The sequence below is a fragment of the Ailuropoda melanoleuca genome, unplaced genomic scaffold (assembly GCF_002007445.2).
Source record: "Ailuropoda melanoleuca isolate Jingjing unplaced genomic scaffold, ASM200744v2 unplaced-scaffold9857, whole genome shotgun sequence".
Classification (NCBI taxonomy): domain Eukaryota; kingdom Metazoa; phylum Chordata; class Mammalia; order Carnivora; family Ursidae; genus Ailuropoda; species Ailuropoda melanoleuca.
The window spans coordinates 15,123-27,909 of NW_023255388.1; the positions used below are offsets into that span (position 1 = coordinate 15,123).

A 12,787-nucleotide genomic window follows, 5' to 3' on the forward strand; every position below is an offset into this window, starting at 1 on the left:
TTTTTTTTTTTTTTTTTTTTTTTTGTAGGGAGATATCATGAAGAATATATTTATCCTTCAGGTCAGTGAGATCTAGATATAATCTGACATTCATCATTGTTTATACAATTTTAAATATAAAATAATGCTCATTTTTTACTTTACTTTGGCTATATTCTCTAGAACCAGACTATGAAACTTCAGGTGTTTATAGCACAACTGAATCTACAGCAAACTTGGTAGGTATTTAATAAATATGGCAAGCACTATATTTCCTACTGTGTACTAGGGCACTGTTCTAAGAGCGATACATATAAGTGTATTTAAATCAGAATAATCCTATGAGGTAGTTAGGGCTTCATTCCCATTTTGTAGATGAAGAAATTAAGACCCTGAGATTATTTAATGATATTCCTAATGTGTTGATACAAGAGGAAATTCAAACATTGGCAGTAATGATTTTTAAGAGGATTTTATTTATGATTTTTCAGTAAGAATGGGTGTAAGTCTCAGTTACTTCATATAACAAAAGTTTGTTTTTTGGTTATGCTTCATGTCCAGTGGAAGTCTACAGGAGGGCTCTGCTCAGGGACTCAGGCTGATAGAAGTTCCATTCATGGTTGCCAAGGGAGGAACCAAAAGGTGGTGAATGGTACCCTGGTTCTTATAGCTTCCACCTGGAGATGACACCTGTCACTTTCTTTTTCATTAGCCAGAGTATGTTCTACTGAACTGTCTAACTTCTATGTGTCTGAAAGTGAAAAAGTTGGAAATATTTTAATAGCACTAAGGACCACAACATTCAACTCAAACTCCCTCCCACAGGCAAAATACTTGCTTCCACGTCAAGGGAGGCAATCCAAAAATCTTATTCAGTGTAATTAAACTCAGAGCCCAAGGTTTCTGGGAATTGTGTAGTACTCTGTGCGGTTGGGTCCAGATGTGGCTCATCTTCATCTGGAGGCTTAAAACCAAAGACACAAAGTTATTTAACCATTACATACCCAGTTTATAATGAAAAATGGCAGTAAAAATTCCCATTCAGAAAGGGGGGGAAAATGGGAGAAACAGTTAATGGCCTGTAGCAATTCTGACATGAAGGACAGGCATTGTGAGGGCCCCCAACCTAGGCATGGGGACTATTCCCTGGAGGGGCTCTCTGATTCATTGTTTTCTGGGGCTCTTGGTTGCTCCAAGGACCTTCCTTCCTTGGCCATATTTGAAGTAGGCATTGGGGAATAATCCTTCTTGGCAGCTGAGCAGCTTTCTCAGCCTGCTTCTTACTTGGAGAAAATTGGGAGCCCAGGGGTCGTTTTATCTCAGTTAGACAGTTTTAGTTCTGCTCATCGTTTCTTTGGCTGTGTGATTAATTTATTCTGCTTCTTTGTATGATTACTCTTAGTTTCACATGCCAATAGCCATACTGACAATTCTTTTTTAATAGATAAACTACTTAGATTTCCTATAATTTGCTTTCTTATCCCTATGTCGCTCTCTATTTGATTGCAAGTACCTTGACCTTATCAGGGATGGAGGAGCCATACTTTTGGAGGCTTTTTCCATGAGCCATTTTGTCCAATTGCAAGGAATCAGTGGGTGTTGCATTCTTAGTTGGACTCTTGCTTTGAAATATCTTAATGCAATCAGATTTTAACAATTTGATTTTTGCTTCAAAGCCAAGTTTTTAACTGCTCTTCGTTGTCCAAAGTATTTATCAATTTTATATTTTACAGTTTTAGGTTGAAGCAATTTCATCTTCAACCCTTTGAGTCCTGTATTCAAGGATTCTCTATTCCCTTTCATTCCTGCCCACAAACTCCTTTTCTATACCCATCTGTCTTAAAAAACGTTGCTAAACTCTGCCAACAGTAATCAAAACACAAAACTAACATTGTTTTCCAAATCTCCCCTAAAAGACACAAGTTCATTATCTCCTTTTCAAGTTAGGTTTTTGTTACAGTAGCACCCTACTTCTAATTACCAGATTACTGTTTTAGTCAAGCTAAGTTACGCTGCAGTAACACCCCCCCCCCCAAATCTTAGTGGCTTAACATAGGACAGTTCTTGATCATGTTCTATGTCTAGTGTAGGTTGGGAGCAGGCTTTTGGTCATCATAGTCACTCAGGGAACCCAGGCTGATGGACATGTTTGTTTTCACAGTCACTTTGCAGGACCAAAGATAGGATAATTGAACACTGGCTTTGAATATTCCTGCTCATATTGACCAAATAAATCATGTGACCACATCTAACTTTAGATGGGGCCAAGAAGAAAAGCTTACCATGTACCCAGGAGAACTGGAATATTTGTAAGAACTTGAATAACAACCCTCTGTTCTCTAATTATGATTAATCTTAACCTCACATACCAAATTTTCGTTTTCACTGTTTAGGCAATACATCTTAGGAATGAAGAAAACTATGATAACGTGATTCTCTTCCCTTTATTTCTCCTTCCCTTCCTTTGCCCCTTCTAGAGGAATAGTTTTTCCTCTCACTGTGCCATTATTATTCTCATATCAAATGCTTCTTACGCCATTTCTTGAAATAGCCACCCCAGTGAAAAAGCAAGTTAAAAATCTTACCATCAAGGATGATAAGAGTAGATATTTAATTTCTTTCTTTTTTAATATTTAATTTCTTTGTCCCTTTAATTTCATTTGTCACATGTTCCTTTTTGTTCTGAACTTTATCATACGTCCCAAGTAGCTTTCAGTCTCTTCAGGGTGTGCTCCACTCCCACTTTGCAGTCACCAAATCTATAGCAAGTTTCTAAGTAATTTTTTTTCACAGCATGCTGTGGGGAGAGGACCAGTGCAGGACTTACATCCAGGCACAGAGCCTCCTAAAAACAACAACAACAACAACAACAACAACAAATATTTATTGCTGTTTTATTTCTGTGACCAACTCTCAACTAAATCCTTCTGTAAAATTGTTTAGCATTCGCATTGGACCCTCTGAATCAAAGCCAAAGTTTGGTTTTTGGCAGGTGCTTTGGTTGTACTTGAAAACTGACTTTAGAAATGTACATTCCATGGTAAGTTGGGCTCACCTTTGTCACAATATGATTCCTCTTGTTTTCTGTGATTACTTCCCTTGATTCCCTCTGTGCTCTTATCATTGTTAAACCAGTTTCTGCTGCTAGGTTTTTTGGTTTTGTTTTTGTTGTCAATGACAATTTGTCATGTATAACTCTGAGCCTTTTAAAATCATTTTTACTTTACAAGGAAGACCTTGAGCCAGAGGGGAGCGGTGTTCTGATTATACTCCATCCTGCTTAGATAGGATACAGCTGAATAACCAGATATCCACCCTTGTCCCAAGCTACATTTTTAGATGGAATGCTCTTGTTTAGTAGAATTGTTGTTGGTCCTACTGATTTTGAAGCTTTTAAGGCAAGAAAGGCCACTGAAAAAGTGTTTAAATTATAATCCTCCACTACATTTTAGTATCTACATTGGACTAGAATTGGATATGATCAGGTTCTCTGACAATGGGAAATAGCACAGTCATCTAAATCTGTCACTGGAGTGACACCTTTTGGAACGCTATTTTAGTATTTGCTTCCAAATCTGAATACTTTCAGGACAGATCACTTTTCACTTAATTTTAGGAGGTATTGAAACAAAGCAGATCTTTTATTGATGTGTTTTTGGTGTCTTGATTTACCTTATTTAACTATACTTCCGTATTCATTAAAGTCTCTTCAGGACAGAAGACCATGTTCTATGTCTCCTCAGGACACAGTTACCTCATACAACTATCCCCAGAAGGTAATCTTAATAGTGTTATCAAGCAATCAGATGGGGGAAATTACCTTCTTATTGTTCTCCTTGTCCTTCATCATGTTTAAGTATTATATTGTACGTTGTGGTGCCTGGCACAGTGATTGGTACAATTCATTCAACAAATTGATTATCTACTGTGTTCCAGACACTGTTCTGTGCACTGGCATTTGACTACTCATAGTCCTTCTCTTCTGAACCTCTTATATAACGAGTGAATTAATATAAGTTACTAGTCAAGTCTCTGTCATTTACTGAAGTTGAATATAAAGAAAAGGGAGCTAGCGTCAAAAAGGGCGCTGAAACCATGGGAGTGAATAAGATAATTCTGGGGAAAGGTAGAGATTGAGAAGAGCATCCAGAACACAGCCTGTAGATCACCAAATTTTAGCAAATGGGTAGAGAAGGAATAGTTAAGGAGAGAGGAAAAGTAGAAGAGTGTGTTACTATGGGAGCCCCAGGAAGAGAATGTTTCAAGGAGTAGTCAAGCGTGAGTTGCTGCCAGGAGGTCAAGCATCATAAGGACTAGCAAGAGTCTATTAGGATTTGTTGCTGTGAAGACCACTGGTGACTTTGAATACAGTTTCTGAGGACCAGAATGGGTAGCAGCCACTCAGCAGTGGGTGGTAAGAAAATGGAGACTGCATTGAGAGCAGCATGTTCAAGAAGTGTCTGTTACTGTGTAGTGAACATCTCTCTATGCACAGTGCTGTATTGGGTGGTGCAGCCTCAGAAGAACAAATTGTAGTCCCGTGAAGTTTACACACAAAAAAGCAAAGCACCTTTTCTGTTAAAAAAAAAAAAGCATGTGTTAGCGTGGGGAAATGTATACACATGTAAAAACAAACCTAGAAATCCCTGGATAATATGTAGGAAATCCAGAGGTTACCTGTTTGGGGAGAGGAGAGGGGAACTAGGCAGATGGAAGATAGGTGTTGGAAGGAAACATTTCATTGTATACAATTTTATACTGATTTTTGAATGTACTACTTTTTCAGAAAAATAAATTTACAGATTAAGATCTTAAAGTTAATTGTGATCTTTTAAAAGAAATAACCTTATAGGGTTTACATAAAGATTGATTTCTCAATTTTAGTTATCCAAATACTGTATCTTGAAACTTAGGATCAGATGAGAGACTAACAGTGTTTGAGAAATCACTAAACTTTTCTAAATTTTTCTTCTGCACTTACAGGTGATGGTAAATTCTGCAGCAATTGCAGCTTCCTGTGCCAATAATGTTCCAGCTCCAGTCTTACCTAACTATGCAGCAGCTAATCAAGCTAGTAGTACCACTTCAGTTTCCTCACAGAATGTTATACAGCCTCTATTTGTATCTCCACCTATACAAGGCAGGCCAGGTAGGTTGCTTACTTTGGGAAGCCTCTTTTCCTGTTCATGAACATGCACATACAACAATTCTAGTGATTAGATAGGATTAATTTAACTTCTAGTATTAAATTTGTTTAACCTACTTAATAAAGTATGTTCTGTATTTGAGGAATCCATGAGATTTGAGGGCCAGTGTTTCAATTTTTTTCTTGCAAATTTGGCTTTGATATGATTTTGTAGCTATTGTTTTGCTACCCTACTGAAAATTTAGAGGACTTTACTAGTGAAACTTCTGAGTTGTTTTATTATACAGGAATTTAGAGGTGTTTCACACTTCAGAATTAATTCCTGAAAAGTTTGCTGTAAAATGCATTTCTATATAATGAATCATTTTCCCATGAATGTTCTAAGAAAGAGTATAGGCTCTAGAATTTAAGGAACGTAGGTTAGAATTTTGGTTTTACAACTCACTACCTCTGTAATTGTGGACAAGTTATTGAGCCTTTCTTATCTATGAGCTTGGGGGTACTGGTAGTACCAATTTATGAAGTGGTCATGAAATTCCAATGAGTTAATATAATTTAGAATTCCCAGAATTCTGGGAAGGTGGTGGCAATAACAGGATAGCTATTTAATCTGAGTCCTTGAATAAAAATGGAAATAGCAAAACCAAAACCCATGGACAACATTTACAATGAAACTAGGTGACAAGGTATCCCCACGAACCCCAAAACTTAAGCAGGTAAGGACAAACCATCAGTCACAAGACCTGCATGCTATCAGGGTCTATGTGGGAGCAAGAAGACGGAAGCATCGGGGATGTTGTCTGATGGGCCTGAGAACAGAAGAACCCCAAAAGAGCTAATAAGAATTCACTGGAAAGTGGGGCGGCCAATTTGGAAGGAGCAGCTAAGACTGGGAAGGGATTTGACCTCGCCAATACTAGGTGAGTGCTTTGGGTACATGGTAAAAGAGTCTTGAAGGGCTTAGAGCAATCTGGCCCGTAAGAACCCTCAAAAGTGACCTGCCAGGGCCCCCTGTTCGGATAGTATTCCTCGCTGGGGAGAAACTGCTGGGAGTGGAATCAGAATTGATCGGGATTGGGAAAAGAACATGTCCAGACCAAAGCAGAGGAGAACAGAGCCATGGAATCCTAGAAAGCAGTCATGTTTTTGAACACTACACAAAAACAAAACTACCCTGTATCCACCTCATTCTAAAGTTCATGGAAAATAATTTCACGTAACAAAGGAAAAGCACTAAGGTGAAATCCTATACAAAGATATTTTAAGAACAAAAAAATAATATCCCCATAGAAAGTAAAAGCATGTCAGAGATGTGCCAACTAAAATGTGCCAGCTAAACAAACTAACCGCTATTTCAGAATGAGCTAAAGATATAAATAACAATAAAACATTAAAGAATAGCTGGAATTAAAATCTTAAAAAGAATTACATCAGAATTAGAAAAACTCAAACGAAGTGACAGAACGCAGAAAAGCATTAAAAATGGCAGAAAGTCATTTCACTTATGAAGACTAAAGTATAAAGAACGTGACCAAGTATATACAACAGATGATACTTTAAAAGATGTAAGAAGGAGGGGGAATCTAAAATGAAGAAAAGGAAGATAAAGATTCAAAAGTGACTTGTTAAAGTTAGGCAAAGGAGATCAGTGATAGAAGTCTCTGAAGAAGAAAACCAAAGTAAGGGAAAAGAACAAATACTGAAAACTGTAATTCAGAAAACTTTTTGTGAAATTAAAAAACTTTAAAACTATGTACTGAAACAACACTCTGCATACCTGAGAATATTGACCCAGAACAGCCAACACCAAGATAATTCTAGTAAAATGACCAGACTTTAAAGAAAAAGTCCTTTGATTATCTAGATAAAAGAGCCTATGGAGTATAAAAGAAAGAAAATGATAATCATCAAACTTTGACAGCAGTGGTTCATGCTAGAAGAAGATGGAGTAACATTTAAAATAAGGAGTGTGTAAAACAAAGATTTTGTATCCAACCAAAACTTATTTTCAAGCCTAAAAGGCAGTAAGAATTCAGAGAAAATAACTTGCCTGAGACCTTCCTGAAAAATCTACTAAAACTATGCTGTCAAGCAAGGTAATCACTAGCCACATGTGACAATTTTAAGTTTTAATTACAATTAAATAAAATCTTCAGTTGCTCACTTGGCACCAACCACATGCCAAGTGCTTAAAGCCATATGTGGCCAGTGGCTAGTGTATCGGACAGCACAGATACAGAATATTTCTACCATCACGGAACGTTACATTAGATGGACATCAGTGTACCAGAGAATGAGTTGACTTTTAGACTACCAAAACGATTAAAGACATCGACATAATGGTAAGTATTAAATGTATAATTACCTAAAGAATTAAGACAATGAGGGCTAAGAGGTGGAGAATACACTATGTAATAGCAATAATCTTATGTTTGGACAGTGTAGATACTGTATGGCTGTTCTTTTTTTTTTAAGATTTATTTATTTATTTATTCGACAGAGATAGAGACAGCCAGCGAGAGAGGGAACACAAGCAGGGGGAGTGGGAGAGGAAGAAGCAGGCTCCCAGTGGAAGAGCCTGACGTGGGGCTCGATCCCAGAACGCTGGGATCACGCTCTGAGCCGAAGGCAGACGCTTAACGACTGCACCACCCAGGCGCCCCCTGTATGGCTATTCTTAAAAATAGAGCTGAGAGACCATGTGCCAAGCATTTTTTAATCCTCTCAATAATCACATGAGGTTCTTTTATCTAGATAATCAGATTGTTATTCTGAGACTGTGTAATGTCGGCTAAAACAAATGAGTGAGTATGGGATATTCTAATTTTATCCCCTTGTGCCCTTGCAAACCAGGAGTCTCAGTATGGAAGAAAGGTAATATGGGTATAATAAGGCTAAAGAAAAGGTTTTATGGTCTCAAATTTGAATTGAAGTAGCAATATAACTTCAGGTATTTTTTCTGGAAATATATGTGTGTATTTCCCAGCTCTGTCCATTGAAAAGGCCTAGAAACAATGAATATTCTTAGCACTCATTTTGTGGTCTTGAAATACCATTTCTCACTTAAAACAAAAACAAGCAGCTTTTTGGAGAAATGGCTGCTGATTCCAGGTCTGGGCAGGAAATGTTCAAGATGAGCCTATATCGTTTTGTCATACCAGATAGCAAAGAAGCCATCAGACTATTGGGGCCATGTTAAAAGAACTCAGGATCCATCTTGAAGAGGTTCCCACTGGCCAAAGATGGAACAATTTGAGTCTCAGTGATGATAATTGCAGCAGACTGGAACATACCAAATATGTTAAATTTAAAAGTTCTTAATGATATCTTAAAAATTGGTCACTTTAGGAGGATAAAAAACCAGTTCATTTTCTTAACTGGAAAATAAAGTGAAAGAATCAAGCATTTATCCTTTCTACCTTATATGAACTATACCACTGGGTAACCAAATAGTAGATGAGGGGGAAGTGTCTCTATATATTAGTATTCTAACTAATCAGTGAAGATAATTATTTTGCAGTTCTTACTGAATGGGTATTAAACAGCAATAGCTGTGAAAATTGCAGAACCATTACCTATAGATGTGTGGAAGGAATCAATCCTGAGTCTGATCCAGTCTCCTGGATCTAGCTGCCTATTTGCAGGAAATACAGAAGAACATATTGAAACACACCATAACGATATAATCAGGAAAATCCAGACTGGAAAACTCAATAGGTCAAAGGGCCCAGATTTTTCAAAAGACAAACTGAAAGGAATCGACAGAGATGGAGAAAGGACCAATAGTTTAAAAGAGATTCAAGATCTCAACTTTTAAAAGCTATCTGGGGATGAACATTTGGATGACAAAACTCTTACAACCACAAAGGAGTGGTTACTATGAAAGGGTAATGATTAAATTACGATGGGAGGGAGAGGGTTGTGATTGGGATGGGGCTCAAAGACGCTTTCTAGAATGACTGGCAAAGTTTTATTTCTTAACCTGGATAGTGTCTACCTTAAAATAATTCATTTTGATTTGCTTTCTGTATATAATTCTCTTAAATTTAATAATTAAGTGCTTAGTATAGTTCCTGAAACAGAAACATTCAATATATGTTCATTAATGACCATAGAAATTTTTCACTGAATATGTTAACGTAGACCCTGGTTTTACTATTTTGTGCTAATTGCAAGAAAAAGCATTAGGTGTCTGCTTTGCACACTTCTGAGCTTAAAGAAAATCGAATGACAGGTGAATCAAGCATTAGAGTGCCTCATTTATGTACAGTCATTGAAAGCTTACCATTTAAATGCCAGGTTGTATTCTGTGTAGTTTTTCCTAACTATTTATTTTACTTCCTGTTTGAGTCACTTATCAACCTCAGCTATAACTCTACTAGGTCATGGCTGCTATTGAATCGCTCTTGAACATCCTTTTCACTTCTTTAGATGAAGCAGCTCATGTTTCCCATCGTGTTATTCGTGTGTCTCTGGCAGCCCCAACCCATCCTCCATTATGAAGTCACTTCTTATCTGCCAGGGAATTAGATGCCGTGATTGCCTTTAATATGAATCTCCTCATAGGCATTAAATGCTGTTAACCGTTCCCAGGGCTTTTGTCAGGGATAGGACTAGTGACTCATTTGCCTTGGGTGTAAAATTTAAGAGAGTGCCAAAAAAACACAGTAATCAAGGTAAATAATACTTTAATATATAGGAGCCAGGTTGGGGGCGGGGGACAGAGGGAGGAGGAGAAAGAGAATTTTAAGTAGGCTCCACACCCAAAGCAGAGCCCGATGAGGGGCTAGATCTCACAACGCCTGAGATCATGACCTGAGGTGATATTAAGAGTTGGATGCTTGGGGTGCCTGGGTGGCTCAGTCTGCTAAGCATCTGCCTTCTGCTCAGGTCGTGATACTGAGCCTGGCATTGGGCTCCCTGCTGAGCAGGGAGTCTGCTTCTCCCTCTCCCTCTGCTCCTCCCCCAGCTTGTACTGTCTGTCTCTCACTCTCTCTCTCTCAACCATAAATAAAATCTTAAAAAAAAAGTCGTGTGCTTAACCAGGCACCACCCAGGCACCCGTAATGTATTTTTTTTTAAAAATCAAGAGTAATGCAAAAAAAAGTCCATGGTAAACAAAGTATCAAAATTTTAAATAAAGACAGGGTCTGTGGGCCAAGCTTAGGATGAGTTGAGTGAGATAACTCTTGGGATCATGCAAGTGCAGGTTTGGATCCTGTCTTTATTTAGAATTTTGATATTTTACTGATCATGGATTTTTGGGGGGAATTATTTTGGTGGCCCCTTGAATTTTACACCTCACCTAAGTCCCCCCTGCCCTTTGATCTGTAAAGAAGTCAAGCCTTACTATGTATATATTCATATGCTCTTCTGAAATGTCCTGAAACAGACTGCAGTTTCATAGATGGGAAATAAGCATTTTGAATGTAGTATATTTGTTTCCATTAATATTTTAGGTAAGTTTGTATTGTTTTGGAGCTATCCCTTAAATTCTGCCTGTTTACAAATGAGATGCTCATGTATCTCTAGAGCAATTGGAAATTATAAAAGCTTTTTCTTCAGGGACTTAACCGTAATATGCATTTTCAGGGAAGGTGAGTTCAGATAAAATAATCTCCAAATTTCTTCTGCTGTTGATTATCTTAGGCCCATGAGCACTTATTCAGCTATTCATGTCTAGTAGTTGGTTTTTACCTAGTGATCATAATCACATTCTGCTATCTTTAGCTAATAGCTAATTTTTTTAATGGTGTGATTTGAGTGCTAGTTTAAAAGGAATATAAGTGGAGCTTTGTTGAAAAAGCCATTGTTTTATAGAAAAATTCATAAAGCCTTTTGAATATTTGGAGGTACTATACAAATTAAATGCCTCTTCCAAATCTGTGAAAGTGGAGATTTCTACATATATGACAAAACTCCAAAACAGTTTAGCAAGTTTAAAAATGTTACTGTTTATTTTAGATATAGTAAAAATCATTTTTTGGTGCCCAGTTCTGAGTTTTGACAATGCATAGGGTTGTATACACTACCACAATCACGAGAGAATAGTTTCATGACCCCCAAAGAGTTGTTTATCCAAGTTTTAAATCACCCTAAGACATCTCTTATCACTGTTAGCCTATAACTGTATAAAGGGTATAGATAAGTATATTGTAAGTATTTATGTTGGTGAATAAAAACAATAGGGATTATTTCTAATACTTGACCTTAAATTCCTCTTGCTAAACTACCAGAATAACAAATTCAGCTTTTGTACACTGTTCCTGTACTAAACTAAGTGTTCTAAACCTGTGAACTTAAATCTTTATTGAATAATGGGACTAAAGTTTCTGTACTTCTCAGGGTTAAAATTATAGTGCAGGTAACACAATAAATTTAGTACTTGAATGTCTAGTTGGCTAAAATGATTGAATTGAACTTGAAGGGTTGTATCATTCATCTTTTGTCAAATTTAACAAATTTATCTGGCATGCGTATAGGAGATACTTATTTTTACTATGTCGGAACTGCATCATTTCCTTTATCTTCGTAGAGGAAGAATGTATTCATATTAAACAATTGTATTTGAATTTCTTATGTCAGAAATTGAAACTCCTGAATGAATATTGTTTTTAAACTGTAGCCACAGGTATAGAAAGTCAAAGGGATAAGATATTTCATCTAGCATGTCTTAGATTCTGTGTGTCCTTAGAAATGGAACTGTCATGGTTTAGAATGCCTTATATTCCAGTGATGCTACTAAGTAGAAACCTTCAAGGATTACTTAAATCTGTAATCTGTGTAATTTAGTCTCTCTTATTAGCTTCTACATCTTGTGATTTGACTAAGAATGGCAGATGGCTGAAAACATCCTTAACTTTGTATTAAGCTAAGTAAAAATTTTGCTTTAATGGTATTTCATTTGTGTACCTGTTAGCTGATGTTTTTTAAAGTCTTGATAGTCAAAACTCTGCAAATTCCAGTTTTTTAACTTAATTTCAAGTGATTACCTTAACTCAAAATAACCCGTAATGAACTCCCAGTTTCAACTGGCATGTCTAGGAATGTGGGCAATTCACCTTCCAAGTTTTTAAGCCAAACCATAAGAATTAGAATTGTTTGACCATATTGGGGACACAAAAGTAGAAGATGAGCTACTGCTTATAAGGTGTTACAGTTGTGCATTGCTACTTTTTCTTTTTTAGTGATTGCTTCACCATCCTATCCATACCTTTCTGCTCCTATTCCTGCTGCTGCTGCTGCTTTACCACCTCCACCTCCTCCTCTTGAGGTGGGAGAGGCTTCAAACTTACCACCACCACCTCCACCTTATTCCTGTGATCCAAGTGGCAGTGATCTGCCTCAAGGTAAGGAGATTTTGAGACTTGTGTGAGGCTAATTAAGTCTGAAATTTTAGAGCTTATCTCTCTTTGGTTATCTACTGGGGGTAGGGTCCAAATGGAAATTGACCTGAGAGCATAATGCTAGGTAAGTGACGAAGGAAAGAAAGAACTGAAAGCTGAGAAAAACTTCTCCATAATCAAGAAGTGGATGGTTTTTTGGATAGCTACAGGTCTGTCTTGAACATTTTCTCTTTGTTCTCCCAACTATTTTTTTTTTTTTGAAAAGCAGGAGTTGATACCAAAATTTCTCCATTTCTTAAATTCCTACCACAAGTGT

The 12,787-nt window shown here is 37.1% G+C and overlaps 1 protein-coding gene across 1 annotated transcript in view; it reads left to right on the plus strand.

Moving 5' to 3' along the window:
* LOC100482253 (ALG13 UDP-N-acetylglucosaminyltransferase subunit) overlaps positions 1-12,787 on the plus strand; it is a gene marked incomplete at its 5' end in the record, with an annotated part of 30,468 nt that overhangs the window by 14,964 nt on the left and 2,717 nt on the right. The window contains 5 exons of the mRNA XM_034653578.1: positions 29-61; positions 163-218; positions 3,684-3,755; positions 4,963-5,128; positions 12,313-12,496. Coding sequence (XP_034509469.1) covers positions 29-61; positions 163-218; positions 3,684-3,755; positions 4,963-5,128; positions 12,313-12,496 — 511 coding nt within the window. The remainder of the gene's footprint in view (positions 1-28; positions 62-162; positions 219-3,683; positions 3,756-4,962; positions 5,129-12,312; positions 12,497-12,787) is intronic.